The sequence below is a fragment of the Etheostoma spectabile genome, unplaced genomic scaffold (assembly GCF_008692095.1).
Source record: "Etheostoma spectabile isolate EspeVRDwgs_2016 unplaced genomic scaffold, UIUC_Espe_1.0 scaffold00019044, whole genome shotgun sequence".
In the NCBI taxonomy this organism is placed as follows: Eukaryota; Metazoa; Chordata; class Actinopteri; order Perciformes; family Percidae; genus Etheostoma; species Etheostoma spectabile.
In genome coordinates, this window is record NW_022604642.1 from 80,773 (window position 1) to 103,644 (window position 22,872).

Consider the following 22,872-nt stretch of genomic DNA (forward strand, 5'->3'; position numbering starts at 1 on the left):
CTATTCTATTCTATTCTATTCTTTTGTATTCTATTCTTTTCTATTCTATTGTTGAAGGTGTTGGTGCAGTACCAGGGCTCGGCTGCTGTGAGGCGCTCTTTTGCCTGCTGAAAATAAAAACCTACCATGTCTTTACAAAAAAAACTGTTGGACTAAGTTCAAAAGAAGAAAAAAAAGCATAGTCACAGAGATGGAAATGATTTTGTTTAACTCCTCATAAGTATGTGTTGATGTTATCATGTGGAGAAACAAAATGTACAGACAGCATAACGGAGCTGTTATAGATACACCAACTGAATCCATAACATTTTTTCATTATTTTTTAAGTCATGGCTGTGACCCATATATTATTATTTATATTAATGCACTGACATGAGTTGGAGTTGGAGTTTAACAAGAGCATTAGAACGCAGCACCAGCTCTTCGCTGACTCCTCCGGTTGTGGGCGTCAAAACGTGCGACGTTCCTGTTTCTCATTGTAGATCTACAAAACATGCGGCGTCGCGCGGACATACGTAACCAAGCCTGACCGCAGCATTGTCAAATCTACCCTCGCTCGGACCACGCGCAGCTTTGTCAGACTGCTGGTTACTTCCTGAATCAGGGTTAGCTTGCAGCTGTGTTTTATAGTAGCATGTAGATGAGAGCCGGAGACTCAAAGCAGGCTCTTTCCTGAGTAGTAGACACAAACAGGGCACTTTGGGCGAGAGTTTGCCTCGACAACATGGACTACTGGGTAGGTGTCGCTTCACTTTAGTGTGTTTTTCACATTACGTTACATAGAGTGTGTATGTGTGTGTGTGGTACACGGGGACGGTGGCATTGCTGCAACAAGACACTTGAAGAGCCGAAGACTTGTTTATCAGTAGGGAGGTGAGCCAATGAGCCGACTTGTTTCTGTCTCAGGGATGCTCTAAGTCCACAAAGTGGGTTTGAACGTCCCCCTTGAGAACAAAGCCGTGCGTTACAGACGTACTGGTGTTTTTTGAAGAAACACTTTAACCTACATTGATACTTTGGCTCCTGAAATGGGACACTTTACATAAGATGAGCCACGGTCGTCTTTCAGACACCTGAAATAAGACAATTAAAGAAAGTACACAACTGGGCCTTAACATGACTTCATGTTACGCTTCTATTAGGTCAAAATCTGATTTTATTTTTTGATGAGGTGCCTGGTAGGAAGGTGTACATTTCCTTCCCATTGTTTATTGTTTGCAGCCCCTGTTAACAATTAGAGATCCGGTTGAACTTAAAGCTGCAGGGCGATTTAACAAAGCATTTCTCCTATTACCGCCACCAGAGAGCTGTAAAGATTGCCTTAAAGGAACAGAATCAAGTTTAGTTGATAATAATCATTTGACAGACGCGATTCTACACCAGGGGGGCAGATCTTTTGACACACATCTGCTGTCAGTGCAAGATTAACCTCCACACTGTCTTCCACAGAGACTCGTTAGGATAAATGCAAAGGAAGAGAAAAGATGTAGACTCAAAAAGCTCATTTGGCCTACAAGTCAGTTCATCTCATGATAGTCCGGAAGCCATGTGGAGAGTTAATGAACACACCACACAGCTGTAATTATTTACCCCCCCCCCCCCAATGATTTCTGGATCTCTATTTGACTGAAAGCTGTTGTGATGTTGTGCTTGCAGCATGTTTTCCCTTGATGTGTTAAGGAGCCGCCACCTCACACCCAGTACATTTCCATGAGAACATGACCTCCCCTCTGAGACAACAAAAGCTCTCCTAACAGAATAGTCAGATGTTGTATGAGGGGGAGCAAAGGAATGGGCGTCCACTGTTTAACAATGAGTCGGACATTACCGGCACAAGTGTCTTTGTGTGAAGTTTGTGTACGTTTTCCTGAGGGGCAAAGACAGCATTTAATGATTTGGAACAGTGTAGATGGACCTGAAGGCAAAAATATAGCCAGTGTTGGCTCACTGCTGCCTTAATGCAGGTAGGCCCTGCTGTACTGGTGCTGGGTTCAGATCGCTCCGGACAGGGCCTGTGTGAGGTTTGCATGTTCTCCCTGTGTTCGTGTGGGTTTCCTCTGGGTGCTCCGGTTTCCTCCATAAAGACAAACCAGCCACTGCCCTTGACGTAGGTACAAGCATTACAAATAGTTAGTTGCCTGTGGCTGGCCAGTGCTCCTAAATAATTAGGATAGGTTAAATTCCTTGTTCCTTGTATGTGTAAAATGTGCTTGGCAAATAACGAATAAATTACAAATATATATACATACATACATACATACATATATGTGTTGGATAGCAGAGTTCTGTATCTTAAGAGACATATTGTCCTTTAGCACTGACGTAAGATAATACCGTTTAATCTTTTCTTTATGACAAGATGATGGGCTTTGCACCTGTACTCTACCTTCACATGCATACATTATCTCTATCGTGACAAATCAAGTCAAGCCTCACAGTCAACACATGTTAACTTAATAGCTTATTTTCCGTTGCTTCCCACCCGGTTCTATGCAGCTGATCTGGCCAAACCTGTATAAGAACATGTTATCCAAACAGGCAGGTATGGCAGCTGTAGTCTGGGCAGCGGGGCAGACAGACAACCCTCCATTCAAGCTTCAATCACTAAAAACAACTTGATATTTTCATCACAAAACTCTTAATGTATGCCTTTTCAATTCCACAATTACAGTGTTTCAATTGCACAAGGGAACTTGCCTCATTTGCACTATTATGGGATGTTTGGTGTTTTATTGCTATTTGTTGATTTTGTTATATTCTGGGAACTGTTTTTAACTCCTTGCTACTGTAGCACTTTGAGATTTCATTTGAAATGTAAAGGGCATTATAAATAAAATGCATTATTATTATGTTTATTATATTTGCATTGATTGTATTGTTTTTATTTTTGTTTATTTTATATTTTCTTACTTTATAATTCGATATGTAATTTTGTTAGTGGTGCATTGTTTTAAATCTGTGGTTTTATTTGTTGTGAAGCACTTTGGTTCATTATCGGTCGTTGTAAAGTGCTATATAAATAAAATACATTTACATTTACATTTACATTTATCAGGCGGTGCAGACTGGGATTACCTAAAATGTTGTCTTTTGAACCTTAAACCTTTATCCATCTGATTGTGGCTGAGGTGAAGAAACAAGCGTCCTCGTTATCAAACTGCCTGCTGTTGTGTCATAAAAACACCACTGAGATAATGGAAAGATAATTTTGCTGCACTTATGAAATAGCATTCATGGGACAGTTAATTTGGTATTGTGCTGTGATTTACTTTGACCTTCTTGTGTTGCATTTATATACAGATTAGCAACACATATCTCAGCATGTGTTGGTGAACTAAATGTACAAAGTATCATTTATAGTTCTGTCTATTTGAAGACGAACTTTCTGCCTTGTGTGATCATGATTGCTGATCAGCTGGCCGGGTATGTTTTTGCCTGTTTGGGTGCTGGGAGGAGTCTGGTGATAGTTGTCCAGGCAGCTGAGAGAGTTCTCTCACTCTCACCTGGGGAACGAAGAGACAACTCTCTTTACTGCTGACAGTATTGGTGTGAAAGGGAAACTGAACTCTGTTAGCCTGACGATGTCATCTGATGTAAGTACTTGGATTTGTGATAAATAACACTGAATACTGGCGTGGCGTTGTTCAATAAAAAAAATATAGCGCTTTTCTAAACACTCAAAGACGCTTTACAGTTTTGGTTTACGAACAAAAAAAAAGGTACGTAGACATGACAGACAAAAAAGAAAAGGAAGACACTCAGGTGCATGGATAAGCACAGGTAAAGCAGGAGAGTTGGGCAAAGAAAAAGAGGGAAAAACTGGGAAGGTCTGTTAACAGGAAAAGCAAGTTGGAAGAGGTGAGTTTGAGGGCCTGTGTGAATGATGGTAGGGTGCTTGACTGTTTGATGTGGTCAGGGAGGGCGTTCCAGAGGGTGGATCTGTCTCCCCAGGTCCGGAGCTTAGTTGTAATACTAATACAAGGATTGTCTTAATATGCCAGAGCTGTGTTATTGAATTACAATTATTTATGTCTTTTACTTCAACATCTTGTGAAAGTATGTGCTAGCGCTCAGGCAAGTGGCTTTGAAAAATTTGATTCTTGCCTTCAAAATTAATTCTTTCCTAAAAGTGAGCTGTTGGAGTATTTTTCTGTTTCATTGTGTATTTGTGTTTAAAGTCAAGACAAAACGGTAGTTTTTTTTTTTTTAGCCACGTAGCATTTATGGAGATGTCAGACAGCTAGACTAAATGAAAAATTGCACATCAAGATTTAAGGTTTAACTGACTGAATTTTATGAGATAATATGTTGTAGTATTATTATAATGTAATGTATGTATTTCTGTGCATAGATACATAGGTATTTTTGCAATGCAGGTACACCAATCATGCATCTGGTCTTAAAAAAACGATTACCTCATTTTGAAAATAAAATGGTGTCAAATGTGACGATAACTTTCGTCAACACAAAGTATTCAAAGCTCACTTCCTCATATTATAATAGAGGAACAAAGATTTGTAACAGATGTATTTGCACTAGTGATGCGAGGTTCTTTTGTTTTTCATTCAAAGCAACCTTAACATATTGTCATCTCTGTGTCCAGAGTGCCTTGGAGGTGTATAAGGAGATGGTCCTTCTGTACCTGGAGGATGGCCGACGGCTGGTCAACTCACAATGCGTGGACCTGGAGCCGTGGCAGATCATTGGAGCCACAATCATCACTACGCTAGGCTCAGTCTGGATCAAAGGCTTCCTCTTCCAGCAAGAAAGTAATATTTCACACGTTATACAAAGCAGGGGAACATAACGCATAAAACTAAGATTCTAGAGGCCATGTTCACTGAGATTTTTGAGTCAATGCCCCGATTAGGCCAGTTTGACAGCATGTGAGTTTAGACGGCATACTGTAATTTGCAGGCATATTCTCTGAACCGTTAACATCAGGTTCACTGCCAGTCTACTCTCTGGTAACTCAGAATGTGGTCCAAACAATTAAGTCAAAAGCTTTTTTTAGTTAAAGTTCCTTCGTTACTGTGCAGATAGTATCTTCTAGTTCAGTACTTGTTCTCTAGTGTGTTTGACTGAGGAAATGCCATCAATCAACAAAACTTTCTAGAACGGCTATCAATCAATCATGGGTTGAATTCCTCTGCAGCAAGGTCAGCTCCGCCCATTTCACTTCAGGTCTTAAAGAGTGAAAGTTAAGGGTTCTTGAAGGAAACTGCACGTCTACAGCACTTCCAGGGTCGAAATGAAATGCTTTTGTGAATGTGGCTCCGATTTTCATAGATCACGTCTTGGCTTGACGTGTGATTATAGGTCATAGTCAGCTGTTTGTTTGAGGTTAAATGTGTGCCAGCTTTTCACCACAACTGCTGCCTTGTGTTTTTTGGGTAATAGGTCTCCCATCCAGAATTAAGAAGCTGTGCTTTCGACTCGTCAGAAAAATACCCTTTGTTGGCGCAACAGTAAGTATCAGTGGTAAATGGGTTCCTTCTTTTCCAACCAGATGTGCACTGACTCTGTTGTCTGAGACACTTATGAGTCACTCTTGGATGACTGAGTACAGCATGCGGGGGGGACGACCTTTGGCCCACTTGACATCATGCACTGGTGATAACATTTGGTTACTTTTTGAGAGCTCACTTTCAAGCTTCAGCAAAGTTACATATAAGGTGCTGATAATACAGTGGACATGTTGTTCCTTTCAGTAACATTTACTGTAGCTTCACCAGCACTCATTTCAGGGAATGATGTGCTTTACTGTTGGTTTCTTACTGCATCCAGTGACAGTCAATGTCTTCAAAGTAACTTTGTCCTCTCTTTATGACAGATCCAGAGGAAGCTCAACAAGGCTTTGGATGACATGTCTGCTAGTGTGTGTACTCTGAAGGAGGGGATGAGCTACACTAAACAGCTGCCCTCTAAAGGCCTCTCTCAGAGCCAAGTGCTGGACAAAATCAGAGAGTACGAGACTCTGAGTAAGTCATCATTCATTCCTGAGCTTCATTATGTATATCTGACTTCCTGAAGAGTATATCTAAAGTTGTGGCCCAATTTTTATATTGAAAAGAAATTCCGTTGTGTTGTTGCAGATGAGGTGCAGTGGGAGAAAGGATGTGTTTCGGGTGCAGTGTACTGGGGCGATAAATCACTGACCAATCTCTTGGTGAAGGTATGCATCTTTGCGTACATCTCTGGACTTTGGCATTCCATGGACAAATAGTCAAGGTTGAACTTGAATACATGTTGGTGTTAGCTACAGTAAGCAGGACTTACAGATATATTTTTGTGTCTACATTTTTTGACAAACAACTTCCCTTCATTCCTTTTATAAGAGACAACTGCAACCCTGCTTTGTTTCACAGTAAATATTTGGAGATTATCTTAACTGTTTTACATTGTAAAAAAGTGAGATTTCTAAGTCTTTTTTTAATTATAAAACATGTTGAGGTGCTACATAAATACTGTGAAAGTATCAAAACGCTCAATCCACAGAGAAATGTACTCGGTATTCAGAACCTTTCCCTTTTAAAGGTGCACCATGAGTTCCTGCATGGTCACTTCTGTTGACGTTCCAAGTACAAACAAAACAGAGCAAGCTTGCCCCTCCCCCCCGTTTCCGTAACTGTCATGACTGAGTGACTTTCACTAACCCCCACCCCCTCCCTCAACCATCTTGTCGGTGATTGGCTGGAGTGTTTTGTTATGTTTTGGTGCCTATCCTGTGCCTCTAGTGTTTGTTTGTCGTTTGCGACCCCTGTATTGTCTCCTGAGACCGGGCTTTTTCACCGTGTATTCAGGGGGCAGGCAGCTAGCGGATCAAGGAGAGATGCCTACGATTTGAGACCAAATTGAAATTGCGCGGAAACCATGCAGGAACTCAGTGCACCTTTAAACGAGCCGTCTGGTGTTCTGTACAATTGTTATGTCACAACTATAATGTAGGTAGAAAGGGCCCCTACTGTTCCATTGCATTCCTTACACAGGGTGCAGAGACTCAGGTAGCACAGATGCTGAAGACCTGAAACACTGACCAGTCAGAGCAGACTGGGCTTTTTCAGGGAGGTGGCTTAAAGAGACAGGCGCTAAAACAGAGCATGTCTGACAAAGTGTGAAAACAGGTTTATTAAGAGAGTCAGTTTGAGAACAATTGTTGCTAAATTAAAACATTTCGTCATGTTCTAGTAGAAGCCCAAAATAGAATGAACCTGAAAAGGAGCATAATATGGGAGCTTTAACTCTTTTTCTTTCTTTGTCTCTAGGTATATGGAGATTTTGCATGGAGCAACCCACTTCACCCAGACATTTTTCCTGGCGTAAGAAAGATGGAGGCAGAGGTTGTCAGAATGGCTTGCACACTTTTCAACGGTGGACCGAACTCCTGTGGCACAGTAAGCGGTCATGAGCATATGTCCACATGTTGTTTAGGCTGATGATGGATGGATGGATGGATGGATGGATGGATGGATTCAAAGCATTTACACAACCTTTGCCTTTTTGTCCAGGTTACTTCAGGGGGGACTGAGAGCATACTGATGGCCTGCAAGGCGTACAGAGACATGGCGTATGAACGTGGGGTCAAATACCCTGAAATGTAAGAGGTGCTTTATTAACCAGTTTTGGTTAGGATCAGTCATGGGCAGTTCAACTTTTAATATTGTAGCATGATAAAAAATAATTACACATTCAGGTTCAGAGGAGTGTCTTTCATATAATCTCTAATATATAGATTATATAAAATATATTTTACTCTTGTTTCTCCACTAAAATATGATTTCCTGTAGTTGTATTGAATAATTAATTTCTGCAAGCCACATTCAATCTGGTCAATCATCAATCTAGACTGTTTTGGTGTGAGTGTCCCAGTGTTGGAGATATCAGCCGTAGAGATGTCGGCCTTCTCTCCAGTATAGTGGAACATAACTGATCCACGATTACACTTCATCTGCGCAGTGATATGGTTGGCGAGTGTAGTTCGGTAGAAAGAAAATAATTCCTACATGAAACTGCTCACAACCAGGACTGTGGATTACCTTGAGTAAGTGGGTCTTCTTTCTGGAATGAGCCGCTACACGATATGGCAGTACTTTACATAATCATGAACATGCCAATAGAGAAAGGCAATACAATAGTGAATGCAAAACATTTAAAGGCTTATTCTTGACTGTGTTTCTAAAGACATTCTAACTTTATTTTTGTGTTGTTCTACTGCAGTCTTGCACCTGTGAGCGTCCATGCAGCCTTTGACAAAGCAGCGCATTACTTTGGGATGAAGCTGGTACACATTCCGCTTGACAAGAAAACCATGGAAGTAGACGTGAAGGTGAGAAGACAGTAGACACACACAGGCAGAATGTGCTGGACATTAGTTGTTCCCAACATTTTTCTTCTCTTTCAAGGCTATGAAGAGAGCCATCAGCAAGAACACCGCCATGCTTGTGTGCTCGGCGCCTCAGTTTCCTCACGGAATCATGGATCCCGTCGAGGAAGTAGCCAAGGTCAGAAGTGAAACATTTTTACCATAAAAAAGGTTCTTAAAATGGAAACGGGGAAGTCAAATCTCTGACACTTTCCCTCGGTGTGTGTTCCAGCTGGCTGTACGCTACAACATCCCGCTGCATGTGGATGCTTGTCTGGGAGGTTTTCTTATTGTCTTCATGGCCAAGGCTGGTTATCCACTCGCCCCGTTCGACTTCAGGGTGAAAGGTGTGACCAGCATCTCTGCTGACACCCACAAGGTAAGGTTGTTTATTTCCTTCAAATCAATGCTTCTTTTAAGCCTACTTCAATCAAATCCAGGAAATAGACATAGTACTATGTGTAAAGCAATAGTTGTGGAATCTTAACTGGCCCCAGGCCATACTTTTATAGGTATGCTAATACTGCATTGTGTGTCACTACATTTCTTTCCAGTATGGTTACGCCCCCAAAGGTTCCTCAGTGATCCTCTACAGTGATAAAAAGTACCGTCACTACCAGTACTTTGTAGCTCCAGACTGGCAGGGAGGAATCTACGCCTCGCCCTCTGTTGCCGGCTCCAGGCCTGGAGGAATCATCGCCGCCTGCTGGGCCACCATGATGCACATGGGAGAGAATGGATACGTAGACGCCACCAAGAAGATAATCGCCATAGCACGCAAAATCAAAACAGAGTAAGACACTTGCAGTGGCATGGTGTTATTTCAGTTGGCTTAATAGCTAGTTTGATTTGCATTGAGAGATGATCTTATGGAAAGTTCCCCATGCCTAACTCTATGTATGGTGAAGGGTATGTGATGATGTGGGGTTATTTTAATTCCAAAGGCCAAGGGAACCTTATCCAGTAGCATATTATCCTGGATCCATGAAATAACTGGCCTTTAAAAATGAAAATCTGCCTGCGTCTATGGGAATTTATCATAGGGGTGTATATACTTATGCCCGCTGTATTTTAAGGAAGAACATTTATTTATTTACAATACATTATGCATTCACAAAGAAAATTGGTGTCCTTAAAAGGTTGGATTTTCCTACATTTATTGAAATAAGGCATTAACCAATTGGACCAATTTCCAAAAGTTTTTTTTAATCAACTTTAGCATGGGTGTGCAAACTTATCCAAGCCACTGTATGTGATTAAGATGTGTTAAAACAACACTAGAGCTCTCGAACTTTGTTATAAATTGTCACCTCACCCTTTCTTTTTCGTTAACAGAATCCGCAAGATTAAAGGCGTGTTTGTGTTTGGGGACCCAGAGGTGTCAGTGGTGGCTATAGGCTCAGACATTTTCGATATATTCAGTCTGTCTAATGCGCTGACTTCAAAGGGCTGGAATCTGAACACACTGCAGTACCCATCCAGGTACACACAAAAACATAATTATAAAAATAATAATAAAAAAAAGGATTGTCATCACTTATCAGAAGTATAACAACTGTATAATGTTCTTTCACAGCATCCACCTTTGTTGCACAGTTCTGCACACACAGTCGGGCGTCGCTGATCTCTTTATCCGTGATGTCAAAGAGCAGGTTGCTATCATCATGAAGAACCCCAAGGCGAAAACCACAGGAATGGTGAGCTAGCTCTGCTCACACACATGTTTATGCTGCATTTATACACTGAATACACAGTACTACATTTGATGAGTACATCAATATATAAGTAATCTCTGAAAGAGCAAACATGTTGACATTTTATATCAAGTAGTGAGATTTATTATCTCAAACAACAATAATTTATACAACAAGAACATTGCAGCACTAAACAAGTGTACAGAATAGATGCTCTGTTCATTTAGTAATACAGAATTCTGTAGATGAATAGAACCAGCACCTGCTTAATATGATCTAGAACTATATATATAATACCCTGCAGGATCTTTAAGAAGTCCACAGCTTGGTTTAAAAAATAAATCCTGTAAAGAGGCTGTGATGTCACATCATTGTGATATCTTCACTGCAGCTAAAATGGATTATGATATCATAAGATGCATTGTCCATCTAAAGCAATAATGGTAAACCATTTTTGCTTTGATGTTCTACCATCACTCAATGTTACCTGTTTAGCAGTAACACGCTGCCAGTCTATCACAAAACTAAGAGACAAATCCATACTTGTAGTCAATGTGCAATACAGGTTTCCAATTCAGATGACCTACATGTCTTTGGACTGTAGAAGAAAACCAGAGAACCCAGAGGGGAGAATCCTGACCGTGTGGAAGTGTGTTGTCAACCTTTCCATGTATCATTAGGTCAAGTGTGAGATAGTACAAATTCCATTTGTATTAAGGCACGACAAACCATACATTTCATCGTCATGTGTTTGCCGGTCTCTATTGTTTACCATGCTGTGGGTACATGTGGCATTTTGTTTTTCTGCTGCACGAGCCGTCAATTCAAGTTGACAACAAACTGCATGTTCTGTTTTGTGTGTCCGTTTCAAATGGAGTGGAAACTCTACCAAACAGGCACAAAGCTGCTTTGTTAGGAGCACACTGGGGAATAAAGCGTATCTTCATTTCAATAACAGAAATGCAAATAAAAGGTTGTATATAGAACAAAGTCCTACTGGATAAATAACCACAAGATTTACAGCCAAATATACATATTATAATAACAAATTTAAGAGTTTATTTTTATTTTGTTTATTTTACAAATTCTTCCATTCATTGTTAATTATTTATGTAACACATATTTGTCCACTAACTGCTGTAGTCATTATACACCTCAAGGTACTTTAAAACCGTTTAAAAAAATCATACTCTTTTTCTCTGAGTCGTAACTCAGTCAGCTCTGAACACACAGATATGATACACATTTATGTATTCAGTTTGACTTACACTTGCAATGTCATCTGCACAAATAAATGTCCATAAATCTGATGGAAATCATAAAAAAAGAAGAAAAGACACTCCTTATAACACCAGAACTTGCCTGAGAATCATCACATGGGTTTGGGTCTGCAGTGTCAGACTTTTACTCTCCATCTACAGCATATGATCAGAGAAAATCTCTCTAAGTGAAGTGCTTGTTGTCAAGGCAGGTATGTTTATAAAAAATAAAGTACATCAAGGTTTGTAGTGAGGTGCTGATCACAGGAAGTGAAGTCTTGAAAGTGCAAATGAATAAAAGAGAAATGCATATGGCGCCACAGTGTGCAACACTACTTATAAGAAAAGTAAATCATCAGATGTTTCCTGAAATCCTGAAACACCACCGACTGGTGATAATCTGTAAGCGTAAAAGGAGTGTGGGTTTTTCTTTAATTACTGTGCACTTCTAAACTCATTTGTGTGTTCTTACTGTTTCAGGGAGCGATCTATGGCATGGCCCAGTCTATCCCAGACAGATCTATGGTGACGGAGATCTCCCGGGGTTTCCTGGACTGTCTCTACAGCACCGAGGTGTCCAAGTCAAACACCAGTCACATGAACGGCAACGGCAAAGCCCACTGAAGCAGGATTGGGCCCTCCTGGCCCGGCCCCACCGCACGCAGGGAAACCTCCTCCCAGAGCCCTGAGCTAATTGCTCTACGGTTGCCTTATCTTGCATACCTGCACCATACGGAAACATCTGCAAAGATCTTTTTAAAGCACAAGCCATCGTCATTTTAATTAGCCCAGACGTAAATCGCTGAAAACACCGTGTCTATGTGGCACAGAGAAGAAATGACTGGTTCCAAACAAGTCTTTTCATTTGATTTTTATTAATGTAGTGGAAGTGTCTGTTATTGTATTTGTCTAAAAAGTTCATTTCAATTTCAGTTAAATGTCCGTCATAATCTCTACTGATACTAAGCCATTCAAAATGTTGTTTTGTTTTTACAGTCTGAACATTTCAGCTTGTTGCCATCACTGCTTCACTGTCTGTGATGATGACTAAGCTAAAACACATACCACTGAAAGCTTGTTAAAAACGCTTTGCTGCTGCCCTCTAGCATGGAACCTGATGTACTGCTTTAGACTGGCTCTACATGTGGAGGCTTGTGGAAGGTGAAAGTTTTCATCATCATCATGATATAGTAGTTCTCTGGAGGACAGCATTTTAATGTAAAAGCACTGCAAGAACATATCAGGTTAATCTGTAAATCCCTTGAAACAACAATTTTGATGTTATGGTTGAAGTTTGTCTGTAAGCATGACCATGCATGTCCTTGTTTGTTAGCACTTAGTGTGATGACATCCATTTTGTTTTTCAGTTTGCATTTGGGGTTCAAAGTGGTTAGATTTGTAGACTGAGGAAGAATGATTTGGGAGCTTTTAATGTCAATATTAAATAAAATTGTCTTTTAAATTTAAATAAGTGAGAAGTTGTAACCAGGCCATAAATATTTAGAAAGTGGCTAATGGAATCCAAAGCTTATTAGCCATTTTGGTTATTCTTTGGTTCTTTTTTTCATTGTTTTCAGAGTTGGGAAAGAACATCTACACAGTAGCTGGCTTGTAAAGTAAAGCAATGAAATGTAACATCCTTTAACATACTGGACTGAAGGCTGTTACCAGCCCTGGTCTACTGTTTATCATCAAGAAACGGAAACTCAATAATTCCTCTGTAGTCTGCTTAGTCACCGGTGTACAACTTTGTTTTAACATTTGTTTCCTAATTCACTCTACCTCAGTTTCTACTTAATGCAGAAGTCATTTATTCATCCACTGAAACACATTCTAACAGGGTAACTGTTTTTTCAATTTCAAACATAATACAATTCCCAATGTTAGGGCATTTGATAAGCTGTAATAAAGTGTTCTCAGATATGCTGAATGGAAACTGATCCACTGTGATAGAGGTTTTTAGTCCACAGACTGACAGGTTGATAGTGTTTTAAGTTGGGAGAATCCCGCTCTGCCCTGACTAAATGTGGATATCCATTCAGCAGGATATGTACACATTTACTAAGAGGTTCACAAAGATGTATTCTGTATCACCAAAACATGGGGCCTCATTCACCAATATGTTCTTAAGAACATATTGGTGAATGAGGCCCATTGTCTTCTTTCTTTCGTGTGCTTTTCCCAATATTGCTTGATACAATTGTCTTTCCATGAAATTATTTCCATGTTTGTGCAATATATACATTTTCCTTTTATGAAGTGAAATGAAGGGGAATGCTCTGTTTCAGAGAAAAGTCATTAGAAGCATAGTATTGAATGCAGCATATTGGTTTGTTAATTTGTGTGACCACTGGGTGTTTATTAATCACTTAATTTGTGAGTGTTTGTGTTTTTACATACTGAGCAGTTTTTAAGAGATGAATGTATTTAGGTTCCTACATGTGGGGAGATTTTTTCCATCTTTTAGTCAGTACCTGGTTAAAAGACTAAAGACGGACGGAGTGTATAAAATCCCCACTAATGATTTAAGCTCATATCATGTGTCCATCAATCCTCAAATACTGTGCCCAGTGACAGTGGGGAAACCCAGGCCCATGCAAAAAAGACTTTTCCAGCAATGACTCGTCCTGCTTTGGAGAAATATTCTCAGAAATTATGACGATTGAATTGTCAAGTAATCTTGAATAAAAACCTTTAAATGCAAACTCCTCTTTAAGCGTTACGTGAAAGTGACTACAAACTGTATCAGGTTTATTAGGTCTGCAGAGGAAATATACCTACATTGTGTCATTGCACTTTGGTGACAATGTAGCAATAATTAGCCTTCACCTCTGTGCTTTCAGAGGTTTGAACTGACATCATTGCAGATTTTCTCTCTAACATCCTCAGGGATTTGGCTTCATAACTGCAACATTGAGGTCCACTGGTCTTTCAAACATAGTAAAGTAACACAAACAAGGGTATTGGATTGCATTATATTGTAAGGTCTGATTGACTTTTGTCCACCCCCCTGTACACTATGTCCTCAAGTTCTGAATGTACACAGGTTTAAAGATTTGTGTTCATGTCAGCATACATCCTTGTTTAGCAGATTTCCAACACAGTTAACCCACTCTGACCAGTTAACACAATCCTTCTTAATTGAACAGATTATCTACAGTGTTGTGGTCTCATAAAATCCACTCAGTCTGATAAGATCATTTTCTGGTCATTTCTTTCAGTTATGACATGAACAGTTTGACAGAAAATAACATTTATGAACAGTAAAGTACAAAAACATTGGCACAAAAGACTAGTTGTGACAGAGTCACGCGTACCACTGTAAATGTTCTATGGAATAGTTTCTGAGAAATAACATGATTCTTAAGACTTTAATGTGTAAACATTTTATCATTAACCTTTGGCTAATAATTATTCACTAAGTGCAAACCAAAACATTGAACCCTTTGCAGTCTAATACAGCTACATTATTCACAATTCATTGGAAGTAGCTGGTTCATATTCTTTGGATTTGCAGGTCACATCTTCAGATTCCTCAGTGGAATGAATATACAAAGCACTTAAGTTTTTATTGTTGAAATGTTGCTCACATCAGTGATGCCTGGTCAATGAAGGTGGCCAAAGTGATGTCTCGCTGGGACAGCCCCCCACAGTCATGTGTGCTGAGAGTGATCTGGACCTGGGGAGCAAAGGAAAATGGAGCAGAGAAGGGAACATTGAGTACTACATATGACTAGAACATTATTTCTCTCAAGTGTGTTTGCTTTGGCCAAAAGATTCTTTAATGCACATCAGAAAAACTCAAAGTCTCAAATCAGCCAACCTCATTATGGCATCATCCACTCTTGCCTTCCTATTGACATACATTAGGCTAAAGACAAAAAATATATAATATCTGAAATATCTGTCTCTGCCTCCATCTGCAACATTTTAATTGATAAAAGCAGTTGATGTGAGCATGTGAAGAACCTAAAAAGTTGAATATTAATCACTAAAATGTAGCTGAGAATAAGCACAGTAGGCAGTTGAAATGTAACCTAGTGACAGTGAAGTCAATTAAAATGTCAGTTAACTCAGCATAATTAAAAATGTCTGAAATACAAACTAAACAAGAAATAAAAAGGTAGATAAATTCAAATAAAAAAAAAAAATAATAATAATTATGTGCCTATATATAGAGGTAGTCTAGGGTCTCGCATCCAACAAAAGTTTAAATATAACGTATTCACTTCACTTGATATCGAACATGTTCGCAAATAGATGCCATGCCGACACGGAACAACGTTAGCATTCACTTGGGTCGTGTTTCTGTCTACTTGTTGAATGTAAGTCTAGCATTCACTCTCTTTTATCTCTGTTTTAGTCTCCACGACTCTTAAACGAAATGTCTTGCTCTTTAGCTGCTAAATTCGACAGTATGTTCACCAGCTAGCTAGCTAGCTGTGTCTGTCTGCCTTTTGGTACTGAACAGCGTAACACTGTCTCCTTCTATGGAGCATTTTTGCAAGGAAAACTAAGTTTCAGAAACACACCCTTTCTCGAGGCGATGTCTCATTAGCTTAGAACTAGCTATACACCTGTGTGAGCTTGGACGTTTTGAGACAGCAGGGAGTGGCGTTGAATCAGCCAACTTCAGTTATTTGGACAGTGCTTTGAAAAGGGAGCATCTCTGTCAACGTGTTTAATCATGTTGCAGATAAATGTAGATTACATTTAGTTTTTAATTTAAAGCTTTAGTACATGGGCTCTTCTTTATTAAAACAAGCCAATCAGGAGCAAGTCCAGCTGTGATTCATTCACCAATTACCAAAAGCTGCAACCACCCTAAGGGTTGTAATGCAATTTATATGAGTCATAATTAGTCTTTTATACCTTGTTATAGACATTGAACCACTCAGGATGATGGTCCATCTTCTCTGCTTGTAAAGCCACTCTGGACATGAAACCAAAAGCCTGAAAGGAAAATAAATCATATACATAATGTACCGTAGTTGCTTGTTATGTGGATTTGTGAGTTTTGCAGTAAGCAATGATATATTAGAAACCTGATTGAAGTCTTTAAAAAGAAACTCTTTGTAAATAGCGTCCCGTCCCACAACCTCCACCCACTGGGCGTTGCGTAGCAGGGGGAGTAGGTGGGCCCTCTCCTCTTCAGTCAGACCCTGAATTTTACCAGCCTGGTTGGAAAGTGCAGAGGCAACAGTACAGCAGATCTGAGAGGGGCAGTTTCCCAAACACTAAATGTGATTGGTTGCACAGGATCCCATCTGGAAACAATGAGAGGTTGCATTCCTGGTTTGAAAAACTAGCTGGGTCAAAAGGTATGTGGTGGTGGGAGGGGGTGGGGCTCCCTTTTGGCAACTCAGTTCCTAATCTTGACATGTGATGCACAGTCACATGGATTTAAAGTTACTTGTGCGCGTTTCATTTAGCCTTCACAACCCTGACTCCAATTCTAAAATGCATTGTCAACATTTCACAACATTCCCCAAATAGATGTCTGCTTTTATTTCACAACCAAGAGGGGACTTTTGCATCCTTTGTCCCCAGATTATCCATCGTGTTCATAAACCAGAGCAAACACATGTCATGATCACGGCCTGAAACAGAGCAATGACATCAACGGGTATCATAGCAACACTCTAATCAGATGACAGAATGGGCAGCACACAGACAATATCCACCAGCTTTATCCTCATCTATCTCACGCGGTGGCTTAATGCATACATAAAGACAGGAGAATGTGCCTTTGTCAGTCTAATCCCTGCAGAATTATATGTGCATATAGAAGACTTTGAATCAAATTAATCTATCGGTATTTGTCAGTCTGCCATCAAACATTATCTAGGGGAGTTTTAGACTTTGAACGTGAATAAATGGCAACAGGTGTGTGAGGTGAAAAGCAGCCCTGTGTGGCAAACTGGACACACTGTTGAGAGGTTGTGTACTCACCATGTTTGCAGAGTGTCTTGATGCACAGAAGAGGTTCAGCTCCAGCTCCCTGTTGCACAGAGTGACTGGAATGACTCCAATCTGACACATGAGCTGTAGGTCCTGCTTAGCTGCCCCTGCAGAAGCCTGAGCAGAAATCCTCACTGCTCATAGGCTACTCTGCCACATGTCAGCATGGGTTTAATCATAAACTGTAATCTGTTGCACAAGGCATGCATGAAGCCAGCAATTGTAGCAGGATTCAGTAAACACTGCTGTACTGGCAGTGTTTGCTGTGTATTGAAAGGTGAAGGATACTGTCCCTCTTATGCACTGTTTAATAATCTTTTCTACATTATAGATGCACACATACTAAACATGGACTTAAACTTCAAAATAATAGCACACTGTTAATGATGTCTCTATTCAACAGGACTACAGATTTTAAAGCAAGCGCAGCTCTTCTGCTGGCTGGAGTTCATGTCAAAGGTTAATGAGTTGCTCCTGCGAGATGGCCCCGGTGAACTCATCTGTCACGGCAAACGCTCAGGGAAATGATCTGGTTAATGAAATGAGGATAGGGACAGGATGTGGCAAGTGATCAGCATCCAACAGTTGGCTGGGTGAGGAAATGAGAACAGTGCTTCAGTGTTTTAGTTAGAAAGGAAGGAAAGGTGCAATTTAGAACAAAACCATTAGATTGGAGTCCAAATGAAATGTGTTTGGACAGAAATATCCCCAATAGATGTAATTTGGAACAGTTTTAGATGTGTAGGCATGCACTGGAGTGTGTTGAACTGATCTGCAATTTGTGTTGGTATGTAGTTGCTACCAGTGCATTTTGTTAGCGTCTGATTGTGTCCTTCAATATAAATGCATTTTGACAGATGAGGACAAATGGCTTAGTTGGTGGACATGGCCATACACCTACATCCTATCACCTACATCAAGCTTAGATAAGGAGTATGATGTTAGTGTGTTATAGATCTTATACGTGTAGAACCACTAGAGCCTGACAATAAAGGATTTTTAAAGCCGATACCGATACAAATATTTGGTTAATAAAAAATCTGATATGCCCATATATTGGCCGATATATATTTAAAATAAATAAATCTAGAAACAAGTAACAAAACTTAAACAGATTCCCCTAACATTAGTTATTAGTTGTTAGTTATTTATGAGTTCTCACTAAAATAATATGATAATTTGTTTTACTGTCACAACAGAACAGAAGAACATCAAAATATGTTAAAGTTCTGATGAATAAAATGTATAAAAATGCAAACTAAAGATATGAAACCTAAAGTCCTTTGAACAAAAACACAATAAAATAAAAAATGATCAAGTGTTTCCAACAGGGACGTTGTAGAGCGCCCTCTGGTGGACAAACTATGCAACACCAACCCTCATGACATGGTAGACCGTCCGTTTTTAATTTATTTTTTAAACGTTAATTTTTTAGAATCAGTTATTTGTCATTATAAATGATTCTGATGAATGAACATATTTTTTAATTTTTTATTGGCCATTATGAATGCAGATACCGATAGTTTGGGAAATGCCTAAAATCAGCCGATAATATTGGCCCGGGCTCGGGCTCTAATGACCACTATCCCGCATTGACCTCACACAAAGATCTTTAGTTTATTTTTACAACAGCTTTCAATTTTGCATTAAAAGATTGCCGTACCGTCTTTAATTAATGAAAAGTATTTATTCTTTTGAATAACTAAATAGACCTATTTTCCTTCAAAGTCAAAGAAAAAGAAGGAGGAGGCCACTATAACGGTCAAGGTCCATTTTGATAGAGTAGGTTAGACAAAAGGTAGTTTTCAGACTACAAACACAACACAAATGTGAAGACTGACTATCATTCGATACACTCATAAATTTATTATGTACAGTACATATTGAATTATATAATTTAAATCAGCAGTATACAAGTTTTATTCACTTTTTGTTGAAAGAAAGTTTACAGTGTACTGATCCTTTTATCTGCTATTAAATGCCTTACATAGATCAGAATTTCTTTTCATTTTCAAGTATCTGCCAGCAACGGATTAAGGTAACATTCTGTACAAGTGTTGTAAACAAATTGAACATATCAGTGACATCACTAGGTAATATCCTGAGCAGTCTCTGCTAGGGAAGAAGGTACCTGATACCCCAGGCCACTGAGTGGCTCAGGAAGAGCTTCTCCCCTCAGGCCTCTAGGATCCTAAATGAGGACTCTGCCTAAGATTGTCCCCTACGATTTCATATGACAAATAATATAGATTGATTCCTTTTTTGATATATTTATGGTTAATAACTCTGATATATACGGTTATGTGAAAACATCAACTGGCTGTTTTTGTTACTTTAGTGCTTGATATTTCTCTGTCAACTTTGTCCTCTTTTGTTTTTATCTCCAGAACACGTCTGTCAAAATAGATCTAGAAAGACCTGATGTAAGGAAGTTGATTGTGCAAAATTGTAGCAGAATGAAAAGTTGAAGAAAAGAAAGGGTGTGGCCTCAATTTAACTTAAAGGTATAGAAAAAAAGAAATCCAAGGCACTCTTCAAAATGATTTAAAAAGCCTTTATTTTATAATTGTATACAACATAGGGAGAAGCAACCTATTATGAAATAGCCAGTAAAATCAAGGCTTTTTTAAGTAGTTTTCTATAATTAATTGAATTCCAACCCCAAAGGGCACCTTCTAACATCTGACTGAATTTCCTGAGCACCCTGGACTTTTTTGTCCAACTTTAAGGTATGTTCAAACTTGATGTAGGATTAGGGCTCAGAATATCTAACCTAGTAAATCTATATATGAAGACATAGATGTGTCATCTGTTGTTTTCCTACTTATGAATGCTAAAGCTTTACATTTTCATCATGTAAGCAACATTGGTTCAAATAGATTTTGCATTATGTTTTTGTAAAAGACTAGAGGTACATAAAGTCAAGCATTATTTATTTAAGAAGCAACAAATTAAAGCATGTATGTTTTTGAATAAAATCAACAACCCTATACTCCTACTTAATTATACAATTCTATTAATTTATAATCCATTGTATGGTAGTATTAATTATCACAATCCCATATAACATTTTGGAGCTGTAAATTCTGTTAAACTTTCATAACCCTTAATCTGACAGATTTTTGCAGTGGTAATCATAGCTACATAAATCCCATATGAGAGGCATGCAATGCATCCTGGCACATGTAGTCACAGCTGCCACGGCGCCACAAACACGCTGCCCTTTGACCGCTTTTTATATTGACGCGAGTGTCATAAAGATGAGCTGTGGAAGTGGCTGTTTTCAAGTAACAACATGGAGCCCAGGAGACCGCTATACGCAAGTCTAACTTTGTTAATTCTTGTTACCAGCAGTCATGGAGGGCACTTAAAATCCGGTGAGTCTTCTAGGTAAATTAGTGGTAGATCCTGTGGTGGATAATTCTGGTGTTCAGTCAGTCAAACATGTTCCTGAAATGACGATTGGACAGGAGGATTCTACGAAAGAGCTTTAATGTCAATCCAAAAAATATGTGTACTCTTTTTAGATTCTTGTGATAATCAATGCTTGGTCTCCATAATCGAGGTCAACATTTCATTATGACAAATTGACCTCAGTATTATGAGAACTACCTCAGTCAATATTATCAGTGTTATGATCTAGATAATGATAATGATCTGTTACACCCTGCTGCTTTTATATTTATGATGTACAAAACACTTTGTGTACACCATAAATCCGTGCTGCTCTAAATCTATGCAGGGCCCACTCTAAAAATGGACCAGGCTTTGTTAACATTTCATAACCAGCTGACGGAAGAAATGCAGGTGTTCTACACGTCAGATTCCTGCTACAAGGTAAATAATGCTGTATACTGTCCATCTCTGTGTGTGTCTTTCCTCTGTCTGTCTGTCCAGGTTGTCCGACATATCAGTCAAGATATCACTGTTTCTCACCCAAATCTATCTGGTCACTAAGGTTACAGGGTTGCTCCAGTTATTTAGCACTGGAACCTTCTGAAGTTGGGGGACTCACACTAGAAATATATGAATAAATAAAAAGAATAAAATGCTCAGAATCAGTGATATCATGACCAGTATGAGGCCCTATTCACACTTTTGCTGCGCTTGCACCTCCCGTCCAGATACTACATTGTTCCGAGCCCCTAAATCAGAGACATTAAACACTGATGATCCTGTTTTAAAGACACTGCATGTCATAGGTATGTTTATGTACCTTTTCAGTAACAGTTCCACCTGGTTGTCGATCCAAGCAGATAAATTCCAGGTTCTTACTTTACAGAATTGTTGTTTGCAAGTATTTTCTGTCTTGTGTCATGTGCCATGATGCAGTGCGTGTCTCTCCTACAGGAAAGTCTTTTCTAACCTCTATACCAGTAGTTCCCAACTTTTTTGACACATGCATATCTACTTGCAAACCATTGTCTCATGTCATGGTCTTACTGTGCACATGAGCTTTTATCAGTTTACTAAAGAGTCTTTTTTTATTTTATTTTTTTTTTTTTTTAGAGACCTGAGGAAAGGAGGATCCCTGCATTTCACAAAGAAAAAGCTGTAATATAGGAAAGACAGAAATAAATCAGATTTTGCATAAGAGAAATACTTCTTCCATTTTCACCATATGTAGATTGTCTTTTTTTTTACAATTTCTTTTTTCTTTTCTTTTTTCTAATCCTTATTTTTCACACTAATCTTTTAGAATGCCGCATTGCATTTCATTACATATATTACTGGTGTTTCTGACAAATAAAACTAAGAATCTTTGAATCCTTTAATCATTATGACCTCATCAGATTTCATTTGCCTCCTTTGAGTGTAAAATACATTAAATCAGTGTTTCACCTGTTTTGACTTCTCAGTGTGTGTACCAGCATTTGGTTACTGTGAAGCCCAACAACAACAATGCATCTGCGGTGATCAGCACTAAATTCCCTTTGACTCTGCAAGTGGAATGGACCAGGAATGTAACTCTGTGCAGGTAACAAGTTTAACGTTCTAACAAAGCATCAATAAAATCAAACCAGCTGTTAATGTCCCCACAATCCCCAGAGGAAAAAAATGCTGATTTGTTTCCTGTTTACTCATATTAACTGCCTGTGGGAGTGTATTGTGCTTGTTGCCAGCCAGCCATGATATAGTGTGGTGGCATCCGATGATTACATCAGCAGTCTGCAAGATTATTTACAGGGCTGGGGGAGTAATCCTGACCTGCTTTCTAGACCTGAGTGATGCCCTCCCTTAAACTACCTCCCCAGGTATTGATCTGGAGCCTTTTTGGGGTTAACAAGACCTGACATTTCAATATTGATGAAAAGGGCTCATTAAAGGTTCAAAGCTGTCCTGTGGAAACCTCAGCGGGGATGTTAACCAAAGGAGACAGTCGAAATATGTATAAACAATCAGGACTGACAAGACACCAGGGCAGAGTTTTCCATTTGGGGGTCACCTGTAAACACGGTGCCAGAGATTGGGTTGCACCGTGACAAGCCTCTGGTGGTGTTTTTTCTTGCCCTCTCAGAGGTCTGATCTTGGGCTTCCTAGATCAATGCTGAGGTCTCTAACCAGACTGTGCTGCTATTGATTTCCTTTTCCCCTT

The 22,872-nt window shown here is 39.3% G+C and overlaps 3 protein-coding genes across 7 annotated transcripts in view; 2 read left to right on the forward strand and 1 right to left on the reverse strand.

The window, feature by feature from the left end:
- Nucleotides 1-532: 532 nt before the first annotated feature.
- On the forward strand, nt 533-14,020 carry sgpl1 (sphingosine-1-phosphate lyase 1). 3 transcript variants are annotated; one of them, XM_032509949.1, is made up of 14 exons: nt 533-736; nt 4,604-4,769; nt 5,401-5,468; nt 5,834-5,981; nt 6,096-6,175; nt 7,266-7,394; nt 7,509-7,597; nt 8,218-8,326; nt 8,403-8,501; nt 8,595-8,741; nt 8,917-9,155; nt 9,698-9,844; nt 9,939-10,059; nt 11,796-14,020. In XM_032509949.1, exons 1-14 carry the CDS (start codon nt 725-727, stop codon nt 11,937-11,939), a joined length of 1,698 nt encoding a protein of 565 aa, XP_032365840.1. In that variant the 5' UTR covers nt 533-724; the 3' UTR covers nt 11,940-14,020. The 3 variants fall into 3 exon arrangements, with proteins under 3 accessions (XP_032365840.1, XP_032365842.1, XP_032365841.1); XM_032509951.1 differs by lacking the exon at nt 533-736 and adding an exon at nt 2,506-2,542; XM_032509950.1 differs by lacking the exon at nt 533-736 and adding an exon at nt 3,383-3,593.
- Nucleotides 14,021-14,551: 531 nt separating this feature from the next.
- Nucleotides 14,552-17,428, reverse strand: pcbd1 (pterin-4 alpha-carbinolamine dehydratase/dimerization cofactor of hepatocyte nuclear factor 1 alpha). The gene is made up of 4 exons (XM_032509956.1): nt 17,268-17,428; nt 16,361-16,492; nt 16,188-16,268; nt 14,552-14,994 (listed from the first exon to the last, which is right to left on the reverse strand). The coding sequence occupies exons 1-4, from the start codon at nt 17,355-17,357 to the stop codon at nt 14,902-14,904; spliced, it is 396 nt and encodes a 131-aa protein (XP_032365847.1). The 5' UTR covers nt 17,358-17,428; the 3' UTR covers nt 14,552-14,901.
- Nucleotides 17,429-17,697: 269 nt separating this feature from the next.
- si:dkey-192p21.6 (heparan-alpha-glucosaminide N-acetyltransferase) overlaps nt 17,698-22,872 on the forward strand; it is a 30,413-nt gene continuing 25,238 nt past the window's right edge. For 2 of the 3 annotated variants that reach the window (XM_032509946.1, XM_032509947.1), the window contains exons 1-3: nt 20,513-20,653; nt 21,019-21,113; nt 22,136-22,254. In XM_032509946.1, coding sequence (XP_032365837.1) covers nt 20,572-20,653; nt 21,019-21,113; nt 22,136-22,254 — 296 coding nt within the window. In that variant the 5' untranslated portion in view covers nt 20,513-20,571. Of the gene's footprint in view, nt 17,870-20,512; nt 20,654-21,018; nt 21,114-22,135; nt 22,255-22,872 lie in introns of those variants that run through there. The other variant, XM_032509948.1, reaches the window with a different exon arrangement.

What these genes read in the sequence shown, in the direction of transcription:
- sgpl1 (XM_032509949.1), top strand. An exon ending in TGACCAATCTCTTGGTGAAG is followed by an intron (nt 6,176 to 7,265) that starts GTATGCATCTTT and finishes CTTTGTCTCTAG; the next exon opens with GTATATGGAGATTTTGCATG. An exon ending in CCATGGAAGTAGACGTGAAG is followed by an intron (nt 8,327 to 8,402) that starts GTGAGAAGACAG and finishes TTCTCTTTCAAG; the next exon opens with GCTATGAAGAGAGCCATCAG.
- pcbd1 (XM_032509956.1), bottom strand. Translation starts at nt 17,357, where the DNA reads ATGTGTCAGATTGGAGTCATTCCAGTCACTCTGTGCAACAGGGAGCTG. An exon ending in CAAGACACTCTGCAAACATG is followed by an intron (nt 16,493 to 17,267) that starts GTGAGTACACAA and finishes CTTTCCAACCAG; the next exon opens with GCTGGTAAAATTCAGGGTCT. An exon ending in TTTTTAAAGACTTCAATCAG is followed by an intron (nt 16,269 to 16,360) that starts GTTTCTAATATA and finishes TTTTCCTTTCAG; the next exon opens with GCTTTTGGTTTCATGTCCAG.